This window comes from Hyperolius riggenbachi, chromosome 9, assembly GCF_040937935.1.
Source record: "Hyperolius riggenbachi isolate aHypRig1 chromosome 9, aHypRig1.pri, whole genome shotgun sequence".
Lineage (NCBI taxonomy): Eukaryota > Metazoa > Chordata > Amphibia > Anura > Hyperoliidae > Hyperolius > Hyperolius riggenbachi.
In genome coordinates, this window is record NC_090654.1 from 28,247,480 (window position 1) to 28,266,953 (window position 19,474).

Here is a 19,474-nt window from a genome sequence, read left to right on the forward strand (position 1 = left end):
AGAACGAGCCTGCCAACACATGAATAATGTTTAATGAATCTGACTTTGACCAACCAGAGGCAAAATGACAGAACTCAGCCGGCCAAGTCCCAAAGATGGGCTTTTCCTCTCCCTCCACTCCGTCTCTCCCCACCCCCTCTGCTCTCTGTAGCAGTTTCCCTCCGTCTTCAGTGGCCTGAGTTCCGGAGAAGCTGGCTTGAATGCCTTGTTCACCACTCTCTGTCCACCACTCTACATCGGGCCAGCTTGCTGGGCTGCTTCAAGGCTTGTAGCACTGGCTGCTGCAGCTTACTGGCCGGTCAGGTCACGTTCTGGCTGGCCAAAGTCCGAAAGGAGACCGCTCTTCTTGTGTTGGCCACTTCGCATATTGGCCGTCCAGAAGCCGAAGTCACTAGACTTCGGGTTCTGGCTGTAATCTGTACATTAAAGAGACCCTGAAGTAACAGGGATATGGAGGCTATCAAATGTATTGATTTATAAACAATGCAGATCATCTGCCTGTAATACTTTTGACCATAGACCCTGAACAAGCATGCAGATTAGGTGTTTCTGACTGGAGTCTGACTGGGTTATCTGCATGCTTGTTTCAGGTGTGTGACTCACACTACTGCAGCCAAAGAGATGAGCAGGACACCGGGCAACTGGTATTGTTTAAAAGGAAATAAATATGGCTGCCACTATATACCTCTAAATCTAGGTTCCCTTTAATCCATACATAAGCTGTGCTATTTTTACTCTTGTTTAGTATAACTTTTTAACCACTTTGTCCTTCCTGTTTGTCTCCCTAGATTTGTTCGTGGGTCAATTAAAGAGTTGCCTTAAGTGCCAATCCTGTGGCTATCGGTCACCAACCTTCGAGGTCTTCTGTGATCTTTCCCTTCCCATCCCCAAGGTACAGAAGAAAGTGAAACATTCTTGCCACTTAACTTTCTTTACTAACTTTGCCATGTCCTTACTCTTTGCATACTTCACACTGTGGTCAATCACTTTACTCGCATATCTGTGATCTGTAGTCAGGTCTGGTCCCTGCTCTGTGTATCCCTTCCAGCTCTTGTCTGTGCCCAGGAAAGGAGGAGACCAATAGCACATGGTAATTCAAACTCTTATAGGACATCAGACAGCAGGGTAGTACACCCTGGTATTTAGTCACTTGTTGCCCCTGGTGATGAGCATAGGCGCTGTGCTGATCCGATGCTGCAGACTGATAGTCATGTCCTTCTGCTACAACTGGTGACTGAAAAGATATGCTTATACTGTAACATGGGCACAAGTGGGTAAGGAAACGAGAGGGACAGAGCAATGAGCTGGCCTGATTAGCTCAGTGTTAGTAAAGCTGTCACACCAAGATGCAGAGCTGATCAGATCAGTGTGAGTAAAGCTGTCACACCAGGATGCAGGCCTGATCAGATCAGTGTGAGTAAAGCTGTCACACCAGGATGCAGGCCTGATCAGATCAGTGTGAGTAAAGCTGTCACACCAGGATGCAGAGCTGATCAGATCAGTGTGAGTAAAGCTGTCACACCACGATGCAGAGCTGATCAGATCAGTGTGAGTAAATCTGTCACACCACGATGCAGAGCTGATCAGATCAGTCTGAGTAAAGCTGTCACACCAGGATGCAGAGCTGATTAGGTCAGTGTGAGTAAATCTGTCACACCACGATGCAGAGCTGCTGCACAGAATGCACAGTATACATTCTAAAGAAGAAGCAGCCCGGGGTTCTCAGATCTTTTCAAGAGGCAAAACCATAATCCCACTAATTGGCCTTATGCCTGGTACACACTAAGCAATTTCCCATCAGATAGATTTCCAACTGTTCCGATCGTTTTTTGGATCGATTTACCGATCACTCTCCTTACAAAATCCATCAGAGAAACGATCAGAAATCAGATCGGACCTGTCAGAAATAATTGATTTGATTGATTTGACCTGTCTATCTGATGGGAAAACTAAGAGCCCCCAGTAGTGGAGTATTTTACTGCTCAAAATGATACAAGTAGGGGTTACCACTAAGGCAAGCATTGATTAGGCAGGTGGGGAGATTAAACCCGACCCCACTCAGGTTAAGAAGTCGCTCTCTGTAGACAGGAAACCGCGGATAACACCCCTCCAAGGTTGGACCAAAATGTAACACTAGACGTTTTTACAGAGACGCTAAAAACAGTTTAAAACAGGAGGCATTGGTAGAGAAACAGAGGTGCTTGGCGTTTACAGGACGGATTCTAGTTACCCCCTAATTTGCCTGATGAAGCAGGATTGCACCCGCGAATTGCGTTGCATTGTGGAGTAGTCAAATAAAGCTAACTGTTCACTAAAATTGACAAAATGAAGTCTTCTCTTGGGAAGGCAAGTCCGCCACTACCTCCCATTTTAAACCGTTTTTAGCCAATTGTATCCTTTTTTTGGCATGTCTGTTCAAACGTCTAGTGTTTCATTGAGGTATAGAGGTACCTGCTCTGGAACGGTGGCCTGTAGCAGGATCCAGGAACTCTGTCCCATCCTGATGCCTCCCACTACAGAGGTAAGTATAAACCTTCTATTTTTGTTAGTTGCTTCGGGTACCCTTTTATATACATTGCTGTCCTGGCATTATGCTACTGTATATTATTCCTGTGTAAAACCCCTCTGGTCTCTCTGCAGAAAGGCTTCAACAGTGGAAAGGTCTCCCTCTACGACTGCTTCACCCTTTTCACCAAGGAGGAGGAGCTTAATTCAGAGAACGCCCCTGTAAGTCCCTCCCCCTGACCATGTGACCTGTCACATCCATGAGACTTTTTGCAATTTAATGTTTTTATGGTTTTTGTCTTTTTTTTAAAGTAACTTTCCATTTCTGTCAGCGTATGGAGTACTGTCTGCCCAGAAACTTCCTATCTTCCTGCAGGATAGTTCATAGGTTCACTCGGGCACACCGTCACAAGTTGTTGGGTCCTTGATATAGTGTCATAGGCGATAACCACAGTCAAGTAGATGCAAAGGATATCAGCACACCAAGGTTGCAATGGTAGCATGCTTTTAATTGTGCTCAGTATCCATAGAGATCCAACAGTTGTTTCAGGGGCCACGAAGGGTCCACCCTTTGTGATAGCCCTGATAAAGGGGAACCCTGCCAGGTCTCCAAAACAGCAACAAAACATTTCTAAAGCGCTTTTCTCTCATAGGGCCCCAGTGTTCTCCCCAGGCTCTTTTAGCCGGGTGTTCCGCCCAGCTAATTTTAGTGAGCACCCGGCTGTAATCGGCTCACCACCTCCTTCTATGCTGTAAGCAGAGTCGCGCCCCACCCAGCTACTTTTTCATGCCACCTGGCTGAAAACAACTTCTGGGGAGAACACTAGGGCCCAAAGCACTTGAGCTTGTCTCAGATCCGTACATAGTGATGTGTACAGGGGGAAAAGTTATGTGATCATAAATGGCTTTTCAGTATTGACTTAAACATGTCCAGGGAAGTGAGAGGGATATGGAGGCTGCCATATTTATTTCCTGTTAAGCAATACCAGTTGCCTGGCAGCCCTGCTGATCCTCTACCTCTAATACTTTTAGCCATAGACCCTGAACAAGGATGCAGCAGGTCAGGTGTTTCTGACATTATTGTCAGATTTGACAAGATTAGCGGCATGCTTGTTTCTGGTGTTATTCAGGCACTACTGCAGCCAAATAGATCAGCAGAGCTGCCAGGCAACTGGTATTGTTTAAAAGGAAATAAATATGGCAGCCTCCATATTCTTCTCACTTCAGTTGTCCTTTAAAGCCAGTTCACATGGGCGTTGAACTGGCGCTAATCGCGGCACTTGACTTTCATTACTTAACTACTTAAAGACCGCCTCGCGCTAATGGGCGTAAACGCGGCGGCAGCCCCAGGACCGCCTAACACCAATTGGTGTCAAGTCCTGGGGCTGCAGTTTCCCAGGGATCGGTGCGCGCATGCGCAATCGTTCCCTGCCCGATCACGGCTAGCAGGCTGCTTGTAAACGTAAGGGGAAAGAAATCCCCTTTACGTTTACACACTACTCAGCATTCTAAAGGGGAGTGCAGACGCACTACAAAAGGAAACAACAGGTCCGCCGCACCTTCCCGCTGGGTGGTCTTTAGCCGACTGTCGGCGGACTGATGAGGCTGTTTCTGAGCGATCCGCTCAGCGGATCGCTCAGAAACAGCCTTATTAGTCCGCCGACAGCGCGTACACATGCGCATACTGTCGGCTAAAGACCACCCAGCAGGAGGGTCCGGCGCATCCGTCGTTTCCTTTTGTAGTGTGTGTGTATGCACCTTAAACGATTTTACAGAGCAGGCCAATGAACTTTTGAACTGTCCTCTACAGAGAAAAAGAAAATACAGTGACTGACAGTTGAGATAACAAGCTTCAGAAGACAGAGCTCTCTGCGACTTTGAAAGTCGTGGAGCTCAATAACTCTTCCTGTACTGTTTTTATTTTTTAGCTGTACTACACATATAAATCATATCAGAATTCTTTTTTCGCTTCAGTGTCTCTTTAAGCACTGTCCGTTCAAATAAATGGTCACTGTTTTTTAAACGTCAGTACCAGCTTTTCCCGTCTGATCGCGTCTCATTTTGTCCTGGATGCTACATGTACATACCGCTCAGGGCCCGCTTCCACTAGCCGCCGTGACCTGCGCTACTCCTGGAAACCGTACAATGCACACCTATGGGATTCGCTGCCTGCCGCACGAAAAATGCTGCGATGTCGGCCAAATCGCTAAGGCAAGCGATTCAGACAGCGACTGCATTATCCCCTATGGCAGAGTTTCCCTGGGCGATTTGCTTGCAGGAAACTCTGTGGATTCAGCCCGATTTCTGCAGTAGCAGGGTCAAAATGCAATCTGTTCACCGAGCGACGGGTGCAGAGAAATGTCTAGCATCGGCTAAACCCTCCGCCGCCAGAAGCGTGTGAAAACCGGTTCTCTTAGTAAGCTCTTTGTAACCACTTGACGGAATGGCGTCACTACTATTGTCTCCTAGCAACTAACCATAGCAACGTTTTTTTTGTTTTCTCTGACAGATCTGCGATCGATGCAGGCAAAGGACAAAAAGCACAAAGAAACTCACCATCCAGCGGTTTCCGCGAATACTCGTACTCCGTATCCTTTTCATAACTGCACCTGCAGCAATATGTAAATCCACTTTCTACATTTTTTCTTCCTTAAAAAAAAAAAAAAATAAACAATTCCCTTTGTGAGAAGGTTTTGTTAAATATCCATACATGATGCCATTCAACTATTCAATAATGGGATCTAGTGTTAGTTGAAAAAGACAGAGGCTCGCCGAGATCAGCTAATAACGTATGACGTTTTCCTTCAACTTAAAGTGAACTTGAAGTGAAGTGAGTAAACTTATTTAAATCAAACACATGATGTACCTGCAAATTAATATTACAGACCCGTGTTTCCCCGAAAATAAGACAATGGCCTCAATTCACTAAGCTTATCTCCTGTCTTTAATAACTCTTCTGAGCTGTTTCTACAGTTATCACATGGTGATAACTATAGAAACGTTATTAAAGTGAACCTCCAGACTAAACATCTACTCAGCAGCACTGAAAAGGCTTGGTGTTTCTTTAACAGTTTCACAGCATCAGAACTTTATTTTTCTTACCAAAGCATCATTTTTTAGCTACATTTTTAGCTAAGCTCCACCCATCAAAGAAAAAAAGCCCGGGCTTTTTTTCCCTGATGCTGTGCAGAGCATGATGGGATTTCCTATGTTGTTGTTCACGTTGCCTAGCAACTGGGAGAGATGCTCAGGACACAGGACAGTTGGAACTGTGTCTCATGCTCCCTGTCACCTCCTTTCAACCAAAAAGATGGCTGCCCTCATGAAATCAAACATTTGCCTGTTCTTATAAAACAGGGTGGGTAAGAGATTATATTACCTATCTATTTTAATTAACATAACTAATGTAATTTAATGACAGTATGTTTGTTTAGGCTGGAGTTCCTCTTTAAAGACAGGAGATAAGCTTCGTGAATTGAGGCCAATGTCTTTTATATTAATTTTTGCCCCAAAAACATTTGCTAGGGCTTATTTTAAGGGGATGTCTTATTTTTGGTGAAACCATGCAAGGAAGAACACATGGCTATTAGGAAAACGTAGCAGTAGTATTTGTGCAGAATATGTGCATCTCACTTTACATTTACTGATAAAAGACAAATGATGAAAGGCAATGGCAAAGTCACTGTACTGTTTGCTGAGGTTGATTTCTACTCCCAGAATCAAACTTTGATCAAATCTAACGATTAAAGTGGATCCGAGATAACTTTTACTCATTGCATAATTGTGTTTGTTTCATATAGTTTATAGGGCATTCCTAAAGCTAAATACTTTTTTTTGGTTTTGTTTTAATACTCTAATTCCCTATAAACTAAACAAGCCTCGCCCACAGCTTTTCAGAGAGCCTTGGCACTCAGTCCCAGGTAGCAGGGGCTTATGGGTGCTCAGTCTGGGCAGGAGGAGGTTACTAGCCATTGATTTCAGAGGTAGAGGGGAGGGACTGAATTTACCAGGGTTGCGGAGTCGGTACAAAAATCTTCCGACTCCGACTCCTCAGTTTATGAAACCACGACTCCAACTCCGACTCCGGGTAACCAAAGTGGCCCCGACTCCGACTCCTTAGACTAATATTTAACAGGGCTTTGGATTTTGTACAAAAATCACCTGACTCTCTCAACTCAGACTCCTCAGTTTATGAAACCACGACTCCAACTCCGACTCCGGGTGCCCAAAATTGCTCCGACTTCAACTCAGACTCCACAGACCTGGAATTTACACACAGGCAAGCTGATATCACCTCCAGCCCTCAGCCTGTGACAATTTGACAAACAGAACATGGCCGCTCTCATTGTATCACCGCAATAAATAATCATAAACTTTTGAAGCTGTTTGCAGCTAGATTTGCTGTGTGAACGATCTAAACTTTAGATAAGATATATAGGGCTTGATTCACAAAAGAGTGCTAACTGTTAGTACGGCCGTTTTCGCGCGAATTTTCGCATTGCGCGCGATTGCAATATCGATTTTGCGGTAAAATTCAACATTGTCGTTTAGCGCGAAGATCGCGCGCAATGCGAAAATTCACGCGAAAACGGCCGTGCTAACAGTTGTCACTCTTTTGTGAATCAAGCCCATAGACAAGTTATTTGTTATAGTTAGTTTTTCATCTCGGATCCGCTTTAAAAAGAGTCTGAAGCGAGAATAAATCTCGCTTCAGACCTCATAGATAGCAGGGGCATGTGTGCCCCTGCTAAACCGCCGCTATCCCGCGGCTTAACGGGGGTCCCTTCACCCCCAAATCCCCCTCTGTGCAGCGCATCCCCTCTTCCTGGTTGGGGCAGGGCTAACCGCCTTAGCCTGCCCCACGCGCGTCTGTCAGCGCGTATCTCCGCCTATCCCCCGCCCCTCTCAGTTTTCCTTCACTGAGAGGGGCGGGGGAGAGGCGGCAATGCCCCTCTGATAGATGCGACTGGAGGCAGGGCTGCAGCCGTTAGCCCTGCCTCCAGGAACGACCAATTCCACGACCAAGTGTTGCGGGGGTGGGTTTGGGGGTGAAGGGACCCCCGTTTAGCGGCGCGATAGCGGCGGTTTAGCAGGGGCACACATGCCCCTGCTAACTATGAGCTCTGAAGCGAGATTTATTCTAGCTTCAGAGTCTCTTTAAGGAGAGGACAGCCACATGCTTAAAGAGGAGCTGTTGGGTATAAGGTCTCAGAGAAAAAAAACACATATATCAGTAGCTAAATATTGGCTGTACTTACATTACATATGCATTTCTCTGTCCACGTTTGGATTTCACAGAATTTTTATATAGTATTTGCAGAGAATGATGCTCCTGACAGCTCATGGCAGGTTCCATGTTTGTCTGTCTCCTATGAAGCTAATTGTGATGTCATATCCTCCCTGCTTCCTGATGATTCCACTCACAAAAATGATCTTAATGTACAACACTACTGTGCAGTGAATATTAATTAGCCATGTGGCTAGGAACAATAGCGGACTCATGCAGTATACTCTAAAGGCCCATACACACGGGGTACGGCCGTCGCCGTCGCCGCAGCCACGTGGCACGCGCGTGTTGCGGCGACAGGTCGCCCGTGTGTATAACGCGCCCGTCGGAGCTGTCGCCAAGCGATTGACATGTTCAATCGCCGGCTACAGCTGTCGCCGCGACTTCGCCGGAACTGTCGCTAGTCCCACGTAAGTACGCGGGCTAGCGACAGGAGACCTACGCGAGTGAATGGAGCATCCGACCGGGGGATGCTCCATTCACAAACAGCTTCCGCCGCGTCTCTGCCTTTCTGGCGAGACGTGTGGACAGCTGTCGCCGGCAGGTTGCTGTCGCTCCCTGTTCGCGTGCGCGCATGCTACGGGGGACAATTGTCCCCCGTGAGTACGGTATGTAGCTTAACAGAACATGTGCCCTCTGATTTTTCAGTGCTGGCTGCTGTTAGAAGCTGCTGTAACATGAGCCTGTAACGTCTCACTGAGAAAGCAGCCTAGGCCTGATAGGGAAATGAAGGGGGATGACCCAAGGTACTGCAGTGGGAAGAAGAGGCAGCCCCAGAATGCTTTGCAGTATCTGTTATTCGACCTGCGTCCTCCTTAGGAGCTTGGGAATAAAGAGCCTTGCTGTTCAGCACACCTCACAGTAAGAGAGATTTTTAACTTCAGTATTGCCTTTTTGGCTTCCTTCTAAACTGTTTAACACAGGAGAATAGAGGTTTAAATTAGCTTTTGCAGCCTGACAGTTACTCTTTAAGATTCCTGCCACTGCTGCAAGTTGTGCAGAAGAGAGCGTGAAAGGACAGCTAGCACAGCTAAAGAGCACAAGCACACATCTTTCTCCATACTAAGGGCTCGATTCACAAAGCAGTGCTAACTTAGTTAGCACGCCCTAAAAGCCCATAGCACGTCTAAAGTAACATATGACGCACTAAGCTTCGCATGCAAAGTTTAGCGCTGCGCGCAAAGCGGCACACCGAGTGCGCCTAAAACTTCGCACTGGGTGCGCCTATAACGTCACACCGGGTGCACCTGAATCATCGCACGGTGCGACTTTATAGGTGCACCCAGTGCGATGTTTTAGGCGCACCGCGTAGCGCTAAACTTTGCGCGAGCTAACTTAAAGCTTTGGCTGTGCTAACTAAGTTAGCACTGCTTTGTGAATCGAGCCCTAACTCTGCTGAGCCTACTGTAGCAAAGTGGTGCTGGCAGAAGCTCCCTCCACACAGTCTCCTACACACTCTCACGCACAGACACACACGCACAGACACACACACACAGAGCTCCTTCTTACCCCCTCCCACTGTCCCAGAGTAAATGAAACAGACAACAGCAGCCAGCACATCTCGCTCACCAGGGGGGCTTGCAGAGCAAAGGGGAGAGAATGACAGAAGTACTGGTGGATTGAGGAAGCAGCCAGGCTGACATTTAGCAGGGATGAGTCATCCACTCACTAGTGTTGACCGGATCATGAACGATTCAGATCTTTGATCCGAATCTCTTTTGTGAGTCGAATCATCCGAATCATCAAAATGAACGATTCGGTTCACAAAGGGGGTGGAGCCAGGAGCGGCACGCCCCCTCTCAGTGGGCAGGGGGGGTCCTGGAAGCAGAGCAGAGATGGATCGCACAGTTGGAGGGGAGCCAGCCTTGCAGGGACAGGTAGATGACAGAGCAGACATGGGTGCCACTGCCAGATATGTGTAGAGCACACATACTGGCTGTAATGTGCTGCTCATTATAGGCTGCCTGTTCCGTAGTTGTGCAAAGTGAACAAATGGGAAACGTTTGGCTCAGAAGCACAGCTCAGTAACTTTGCAGACAGCGTGCTGGGCTATGACAGGGCAGGCACTGTTTTTGCAGTGCAATATGATCCTTATGATTAGTATTGGAGGTGAGAAAAGGACACATTAGGATGGGGAATGCTTTCTTTCACTGTGAGACGTTTGCAAAGTATACAGATGAACATATAGGTGAAATAGATTTAGCGCATATGATTGCAACGTGTGGGTAATGTGTGCAAAAAAAAACATTTCTGCTCTCTGCTCACCCCTCTTCGTCCACCTCCTCCCTTTTCTGTCCACACCCTGCCCTTCTCTGGCCACCATCCCCCCTTCTCTGTCTGTCCACCCCCTCCTCATCTCTGTCCACTGCAGGGAAAGTCCTGTCCTGCTAGTCATTACACCCCCGAATGCTTCCCTTGTAAAATGATCCGAGATTCGGATCAAAGATCCGGATCTTTTCAATGATCCGATTCGAATCATCCGAATCATTGAAAAATCCGGACTTCCCATCTCTACCACTCACTGCTTCCTGGCTGCCTCTTCCTAAGGCCTGGTTCAGACGGACGCTTGCAGAGTGTTTACTGCAAGCGTTTGGAACGTCGCGGTAAACGCTCCCATTCAAGTGAATGGGAGCGTTTACACAGAGCTTTTGCATGCGTTTGCACGATCGTGGCGTTCGGGTCCCGATTTTCGCAAGCGTTCGAGCTGCCCCTGGAAGCGACATGTAGCTTCCAGGGGGCGGCCAACCGCGACGGCTAATGTCCCCCTAGGGCAGGGGTCAGCAACCCACGGCTCCAGAGCCGCATGCGGCTCTTTTTCACCTTTGCCGCGGCTCCTAGGCCGCGGCTCAGCCGCGGCTCCGGTAGTGTGTGTCAGTGGCTGTGGCGCGCGTGTGACGTGTGCTGCTGCTGGCCGGCAGCCTATCAGAGAGGCCGCCGGACCGGTGCAGTGCAGGGCTTCAGGCGGCCCTTTTTCCGTAGCCCTGCAGTGTAATGCAGGCAGGACGTGACGTCGGGAAGGAAGAGGATCGTGGGAGTTGTGCGCCACAAGGAGGTCGGGACCGGAGGTCGGGACAGGAGGAGATCGTGACAGGAGGTCTTCTGACTAGGTGAGTAAATAGGTTTTTCTTTTCATATCTGCTGAAGGATTTGTGCATATTGGGGTCATATCTGCTAACGATTTGTGCATATTGGGGTCATATCTGCTAACAATTTGTGCATATTGGGGTCATATCTGCTAACGATTTGTGCATATTGGGGTCATCTCTGCTAACAATTTGTGCATATTGGGGTCATCTCTGCTAACAATTTGTGCATATTGGGGTCATATCTGCTAACGATTTGTGCATATTGGGGTCATATCTGCTAACAATTTGTGCATATTGGGGTCATATCTGCTAACGATTTGTGCATATTGGGGTCATCTCTGCTAACAATTTGTGCATATTGGGGTCATATCTGATCCTGTATATAGCATTAAGGTAAGAAACAATATATGCAGTGTTAGATTTGTTTTATAATGGTTTTGCGGCTCCCAGTTTTTTTTCTCTTTTCGGAAACGGATCCAAGTGGCTCTTTATGTCTTAAAGGTTGCAGACCCCTGCCCTAGGGGAACAAAAAACGCGACCGCATCGGAACGCGACGCGAAGGCTACTGTAAGCCTGACCGCGCAGGCGCCGCAACGCCCCCAAACGCAACGCCACGCAGACGTCCGTCTGAACCAACCCTAAAGCACCGCTGTGTCCCCGCCTCTTCTCTTCTCTGCTGGTAGGTCTTATTTCAGGGGGGTGTCTTATTTTTCGAGCGTTCTGAAAATATAACATAGGGCTTACTTTCAAGGGATGTCTTACTTTTGGAGAAACACGGTAGTTACCTCGCCGTCCGTTCCTTTCAGAAGCTCCCAATTTTTTTCTAACAATGATTCCTTCCAGTTCTGACATGTTTCCCTGTGGCTTATGTGGGCGATATTACAGTTTAACAGTGTGCTGACCAGAGTGCTGTTACGAGGTCATCCCCATTTTTAAAATGAAGGATGTAGATTTCTATTGATCACAGTGTACAAGCAGAACGCAGGAGAGGCGTAGGAGTAGACTACGCGGGAGGTAAGTATGACACGTGTATGTTTTATTTTGCTTTTAATTTGCAGTTCAGGCTTGCTTTAAAGTGAACTAAGCAGCTCCTGGCTTCCAATAGCTGCAAGGGCTGCCATTGTTCAGAAGCTCAACCCCTGCTGTTTTACAACTGCTATTATCCAGGCTAGGTGTGAAATTCTTCAACTGTAACTGATGTTTTCTGTTTGAAGTACAATGGGGGTTTGTTTGTGGTCAGTTAAGTCTAATGAGGTGATTTCTTATCTGTTTTCACCATCTCCTGCTCAGCGACCGCAGGTCCTTTGTGGACGGACAAAGTGGCTATTTTAACCCTTAGATGTAAAAAAATGAGGTAAATTGAAAGTTTTTTTTTTTAAAATAATAAACCACATTTTTAGAATGCATTTTTAATTTGCTATAGAGCTGCCCTGGGAGTTAAAAATGATACTCGGTTCTTTAGTGTGTTTGATTTTCCTGCTCCTTTATTTCATGTTGCCCATCACGCTGGGACATGGATGAATGGTTTGTATACTTAGTCAGTATTTATTGCTATTTGCTCTTTCTCTGCCTGTTGGCTGAATGGTGGCGCTGTGATTGATGCACGGTCTGCTTGCTCAGCGATCATTATTTATACAGGTAGTCTGAGATTCTCTCGCTGCATTGGGAAGGCATTTCCCTGTGCGGTGTATATTGTGTGGGCTGATTTATTATCAGCAGTGACTCTATGCTACTCCTGATAAATTGCTTTATTGTTTATCACTCGCTGTATTATACGGCTGCGGTGGATGGCGGATTATGGTTTTTAATTATCGAATGGGTATTTTAATCAGAGGAGTAAACTTTAAACCCTTCTGAATGATAAGTAAGAGCTGCGGCCATTAAGCCTCCTTCACCGTCTGTTGTCCCTTAAAGAGGAACTGTAACGTCAAAACGGCCCCTTGGGGGTACTCACCTCGGGTGGGGGAAGCCTCCGGATCCTAATGAGGCTTCCCACGCTGTCCTCCGTCCCTCAGGGGTCTCGCTGCAGCCCTCCGTGCAGCGGTGACGTCAATATTTACCTTCCCGGCTCCTGCGCAGGCGCTCTGACGGCTGTTGGCTCCGAAGTAGACGGAAATACCCGATCGCCGTCGGGTCTGCTCTACTGCGCAGGCGCAAGTTTCCGGCGCCTGCGCAGTAGAGCGGACCCGACGGAGATCGGGTATTTCTGTCTATTTCCGAGCCGAAAGCAGCCACAGCACCCCCGCTGGAGCCAGCAAAGGTAAATATTGAATCTACAGTCGGGTCTATCGCCGGCTGTTCGGAGGGCTGCAGCGAGACCCCCGTGGGACAGAGGACGGCGTGGGAAGCCTCATTAGGATCTGGAGGCTTCCCCCACCCACGGTGAGTACCCCCAAGGGGAGGTTTTTGATGTTACAGAGTCTCTTTAAAGGGAACCTGAACTGAGTAAAATTATTTAAAATAAACACATGAGGTAACTTCAAATGAACATTACATAGTTACCTTGCCATCAGTTCCTCTCAGAAGCTCACCAGTTTCTTCTGACAATAACCCCTTCCAGTTCTGACAATATTTTGTCAGATCTAAAATATATCAGTTGCTGTCAGCTATATATCAGTTGCTGTCAGCTATATATCAGTTGCTGTCAGTTATAGCTGAGGACAACTGATGTGCTAGGTAATGTCCATGTGTCCCTTTGGCTCAAGGAGGCGATGTTACAGTTTAACAGCGTGCTGGCCAGAAAGCTTTTATGGGGTAATGGCCATTTTCCAAATGGAGTATGCAGAATTCCATTGATCACAGTGGACAAACGGGACACAGGAGAGGAGAAAGAGATTGAAGACTATGCAGGAGGTAAGTATGACCTGTGTATGTTTATCTTGAGTTTTAATTTTCAGTTCAGGTTTTCTTTAAAAGCGGACCTGAACTCAGAACTTCCCCTCTGCTCTAAAAGATAAGCAACAGTATAATAACCTTTAGGCTGCTTTCACAGTGGGACGTTAAAGGCGCAGGTTACAGCAGCCTGTAACGCAGCCCAACTCACAATAATGACAAATCAATGGGCTGTTCACAGTGCCCACGCTGTGTTACAGTGTAACGCTGGACGTTATTGGAAAGTGCAGCATGCTGTGCGTTCTAAGCGGCTTTAGCCACGTTAGACTGTTTGCACATGCTCAGTAATTTGTTTTTGTTTTTTTATATTTTTGTGGAGGAGGGGAGAGTCCGCTATTGTCGGCAGCCACATGGCTAATTAATATTCACTGCACTTCTTCCTGGAGCGGCCGCTTATTGGCTGGCGGGACCACATGATGCGGAGTGTTCCGATCATGTGGTCTCCGCAGTCTATACTGCGCACCAAGAGCTGCATAACGCGGCTCACTCTGGCGTCCTCCAACACCACCATGCCTTGCGTTAGGGGCACGTTGTGCGACCTTAACGTCCCCTAAACGTAACGTCTTGGTGTGAAAGAGGTCTTAAAGAAAAACAGGCAAATTACACAACTTGCATTCAAAACAGGGACGACAAAGGAGGGTGTTCGCTTCAGCAAAAATAACATGTGCACAATTTATTCCCTACTAGACTTTTCCACAGCGATGACGTGCCCTCATGGAAGAGACCTAAACACTAGCCTAACAATAAAAACATACCGTATTTTCCGCCGTATAAGATGCACTTTCTCTCCACCAAAATGGAGAGAAAAGGTTTCTGCGTCTTATAAGGCGAAGGCAGGGAATCTCCAACTTCCAAACGCCCGTCGCCGTGACAAAGTCAGACCTCTGCACTCACCCCCCCCCCCCCCCCTAGCCTCCTCCTCCCTTCCCCTTGTCTCTCCTAGCCCCCTGTGCTGTACTGTATAGCGGCCTGGTGCACACCATGCAATTTTGCATCAAATAGATGGGTCAAATTGATTATTTCCAACAAGTCCGATCTGATTTCTGATCGAATTTGTATAGAAGTGATCGGAAAATCGATCAGAAAAGCGGAAATCAGAGCTATCCTGTTGGAAATGATCGATTTGTCCTATCTAGCTTATGGGAAATTGCATGGTGTCTACCAGGTATAAAGAAATGGGGAGGAAATAAGTGGTGGGGTGGTGCAGAAGTTTTACATCCACGGTTGCTGTGTCTGTAAGCTTTATTCAGAGAGGAGCATAGTTTGTCCCACAGGCTGAAGGTGGCATCTCCTAGGTTAGATTGTATGCAAAAGTTTGTGGTTGAGAGGTTTGGAGAGTGACGAATATGTTTTGGAAGTTAATTCCAGAGGAGGGGAGGAAGTCGTGAGAAGTCCTGTATATGTGAGTGGGAGGAGGTGATTCTAGAGGAGGACAGCAGAAGGTCGTGCACAGGACAGATTCATATAATACTTAATTCTGAAGTTACTGGAGTGCTTCCTTAACGTTCCACCTGCCAGATCTGAACAGATTCTCTACAACACGGTTCTCCATTAAGAAGTGTTCGGTATCGGTTGAGTTTCCCATTCACCGACTAAACCTCAAGGAGTTTGCTAGCGAGAAGGCCGGTAAGTGAATTGTTTGATCATCCCAGTGAGGCATTACACAAAAAAAGTAAGTGTTATAGAAATGTATAATAATTGGGGACAGCCAAGGCCCCAATTTGGCATAAAGCAGAAGTTAGGTTAAAGGTCACCTGAAGTGAAAAGAATACGGAGGCTGCCCTATTTATTTAATTTTAAACAATACAAGTTGCCTGGCAGCCCTGCTGATCTCTTTGGCTGCAGTAGTGCCTGAATCACACCAAAAACAAGCATGCAGTTGATCCATGATGACATTTCAGTCAGAGCGCCTGAATCTGCATGCTTGTTTAGGGTCTATGGCAGAGGATCAGCAGGACAACCAGACAATGTGCATTAAGGGCTCTAATACAGCGGGACGTTGCGTTGCAGGGGATGCTAAGGTCGCATAACGTTCCCCTAACGCAACACATGGTGGTGCTAAAGGTGGACGCTACATAGAGCCGCGTTATGGGTCTCTTGGTGCACCGTTTTCGTTCTATAGAACCGGCAATGATTCATATGAATCATTGCTAGCAGGCAGAAAAACGAGAATGATTTATATGAATCATTGCTAGCAGGCAGAGAATGATTCATATGAATCATTGCTAGCAGGCAGAGAACCGAGAATGATTCATATGAATCATTGCTAGCAGGCAGAAAAACGAGAATGATTTATATGAATCATTGCTAGCAGGCAGAGAATGATTCATATGAATCATTGCTAGCAGGCAGAGAACCGAGAATGATTCATATGAATCATTGCTAGCGGGCAGAGAACCGAGAATGATTCATATGAATCATTGCTAGCGGGCAGAGAATCGAGAATGATTTATATGAATCATTGCTAGCAGGCAGAGAACCGAGAATGATTCATATGAATTATTGCTAGCAGGCAGAGAACGAGAATGATTCATATGAATTATTGCTAGCAGGCAGAGAATGATTCATATGAATCGTTGCTAGCAGGCAGAGAATGATTCATATGAATCGTTGCTAGCAGGCAGAGAATGATTCATAAGAATCATTGCTAGCAGGCAGAGAATGATTCATATGAATCATTGCTAGCAGGCAGAGCATGATTCATATGAATTATTGCTAGCAGGCAGAGAACCGAGAATGATTCATATGAATCATTGCTAGCAGGCAAAGAATGATTCATATGAATCATTGCTAGCAGGCAGATAATGATTCATATGAATCATTGCTAGCAGGAAGAGAACCAGCATTGCAGTGCAGTGAATATTAATTAGCCATGTGGCTAGGCAAAATAGCAGACTCTCCCCTCCTTCTCTCCTGCACACAAAAAAAATAAAACCACATTACTGAGCATGTGCAAACAATCTAACGCAGCTAAAACCACCTATAACGCACAGCATGCTGCACTTTCTTTGAACGTCCAGCGTTACAATGTAACGCAACGTGGGCACTGTGAACAGCCCATTGATTTTTCATTGCTGTACGTTGGGGAGCGTTACAGGCTGCTGTAATGTGCGCCTGTAACGTCCCACTGTGAAAGTTTTTTTCTTGTTTTCACTTTTTGCTTCATGATTTTTCATTTTTCCCCAAGATGTCGGAATAACATTGTTATTCTGTATACAGTAATTGATTTATATAACGGTGAAAGTGGCTAGTCATTCTTATTGATTTATAAAGCGCCAACATATTCTGTGGCGCTGTACAAAGCAAAAGACTATAATGGGGTACAAAACAATACGGTGAATGGTGTACACCAATATAAAGGACTGGTACACAATACTGAATTGGTGATAACAGTGATAAGTGACATGAGGAATAAAATGTACACATTCCAAGACACAAAAGGGTGAGAGAGCCCTGCCCTTGTGAGCTTCCAATATAAAGGAATGGAGGGGTAGTATAAAATAATCAGGCCTAGAGGCAGTGTGTTTTTAGGTTATCTAGTGAGGAGTGCAACTTGGCCAGAGGTCAAAGGGGGAATGGCCTAAGCTAGAGTGTATGCTTGTCAGAAAATGTGAGTTTTGAGGAAGTGTTTAAAGATATCAAAGGTTGGAGAGTAACGGATGTGCTGTGGAAGGGCAGTCCAGATAAGAGGTGAAGCATGTGAGAAATCATGTATACATGAGTGCGAGGAAATTCTAGAGGAGGACACATCACACCCATCACACCACCAGTGAAAGGTGATCTGTGCACATTAGTGTCAGGGATTCCTGTGACGGGATTACGGCAGATTAGTCTTCGGGGTCAGCAGCTGTTATTGGACAGATTACATGGTAAAGTCACCTGCAGGGGAATCCGTGCCTGAGCCAGGAGCATCTTGTCCATTCCAGATCCTCGCAAGCAGAGCTTACACTCTAATGGAGCAGATTGTTACTACGGTCTGTAGCCCTGCTAGCGAGATCCTTCCTATGCCACTGACACTAACGGGTACTACTACAGGGATAAGATAAAATAAATATTTATTGATGCCTATGTCAATTTTAAAGTTAAAGATTAAATATTCTTATAATTTGGGGAGCCAAAGCCCCCATTAAAGCGGTATTGTCACCATAAAAATCTAATTTCAACAGCAACTGGTCTGAGTGTATTAAGTGATAAAGATGCTAATCCTGCATTCAAAACTTGCAAAACTTTTTCTGCTGTTATGGTTTGGAGTTATCACATACTTTAGGAGCACCGGCCCTAGTGCCAAACAGTGCCAAAGAGTTGAATGCTGGGAGCTCTTTTTATCTATAATATATTCCTCCTCTTCCATTTATTTCCCTGCCTAGCTGCTTATCAGAAACACCCTCTGATTACTTGTGTTTACAAGCAAGGCTGAGGTGACTCAGCAGTGTTGCCAACTCATCCCTTTAATTACTGACACATATGAATTATACAGGTTTAGTGGCTAGGTAGATGTAGTTAAGGCACTAATTATGTGCAAATAGCCCCAGAACCTGTATAACTAAGATGTGTCAGTAATTAAAGGGATGAGTTGGCAACTCTGTGACTCAGTGATTGGATGTGTAAATAAAAAAAAAAGTCAGTGCAGTTGTTAGTATACAACTCAGTGGGAGTGTCTGAAGACTCTGGGAGAAGGGCAGCTAATGAATACACAATGAGCAAGAGAAGGGAGGGTTGTAAACAAGAGTCAGGGAGGATATGATGTCATCATTAGCTTGGCAAGATGGCCACTGCCTAGAATAGGATTTTCTGCTTTTCCTTTGTAAAATTCACAGGAATCATTATGTGGATAGCACAATACATCTGTTATGTAAGTAGAAGTAGTATTTATGTACTTATATGTGTGTGTTTTATTGCTAGGTTAGCATGGGTGTCACTTGTTCTTTAATAAGCTCTTCAATAAGCTCTGCATTATGATCTGTTACATCTGGTTGCCACTAGCTGCCCTCTACCAGCATGCAGTAACCATGTAGAGAAGTGTTCCTGCCTGCCAGACTGCTTCCAAAGCTCCTCCCCCACTACTGTGTGTCTCAGTATTACTTGTGACTCTGTGATCTACACATCAGCCTGGGTCAGTGTTCTCTATGTGCTATGTGTAAATCAGACCTGGTATGTAGAAAATACACAGGACTGTCACCCGCAGTGATTGGCACTCGTTCCTCGAGTGCTATACAGCTGCAGTAGAGGGCAGACCATGCGGTGCATGGCGGGGGGGGGGGGGGGGCGACAAAGACCTCAGCCTGCATTCAGACAAGATGATCCCTGTCCCTGCATGGTGATTGGCTGGCTGCACACACTTGCTAACTAACCAGGAAGTGGAGGAGATGTGATAGCCAGGAGCAGGTCATGTATAATAAGGCTTCCGCTGCGCATTCTGCATTATTACATTAGGTACCGGACCGCCCCCAGGCCACCCACCACCACTACTGTAGTTGCTGCAGGGGTTATAGTTACGCCATTAGTCTCCATTGAATGCAGGTTTTTTTAGTCCGTTCCGTTTATAAGATTTTCTCACCATGCATCTATTTCCTGTATAATGATTGTCAATTACGCTGAACACACGCGAAAATCTGCATACAATTTGTAGAACATACAAAAGTTTGCATATGGAATAGACACATGCCAAATGTAATCTTGTGGTAATGGGACCTAAGACGATCGT

The 19,474-nt window shown here is 46.2% G+C and overlaps 1 protein-coding gene across 3 annotated transcripts in view; it reads left to right on the top strand.

The window, feature by feature from the left end:
• Nucleotides 1-19,474, top strand: part of USP21 (ubiquitin specific peptidase 21) — an 81,535-nt gene that overhangs the window by 53,444 nt on the left and 8,617 nt on the right. For all 3 annotated transcript variants that reach the window (XM_068252256.1, XM_068252260.1, XM_068252259.1), the window contains 4 exons: nt 789-892; nt 2,641-2,727; nt 5,015-5,093; nt 15,289-15,396. In XM_068252256.1, coding sequence (XP_068108357.1) covers nt 789-892; nt 2,641-2,727; nt 5,015-5,093; nt 15,289-15,396 — 378 coding nt within the window. The remainder of the gene's footprint in view (nt 1-788; nt 893-2,640; nt 2,728-5,014; nt 5,094-15,288; nt 15,397-19,474) is intronic.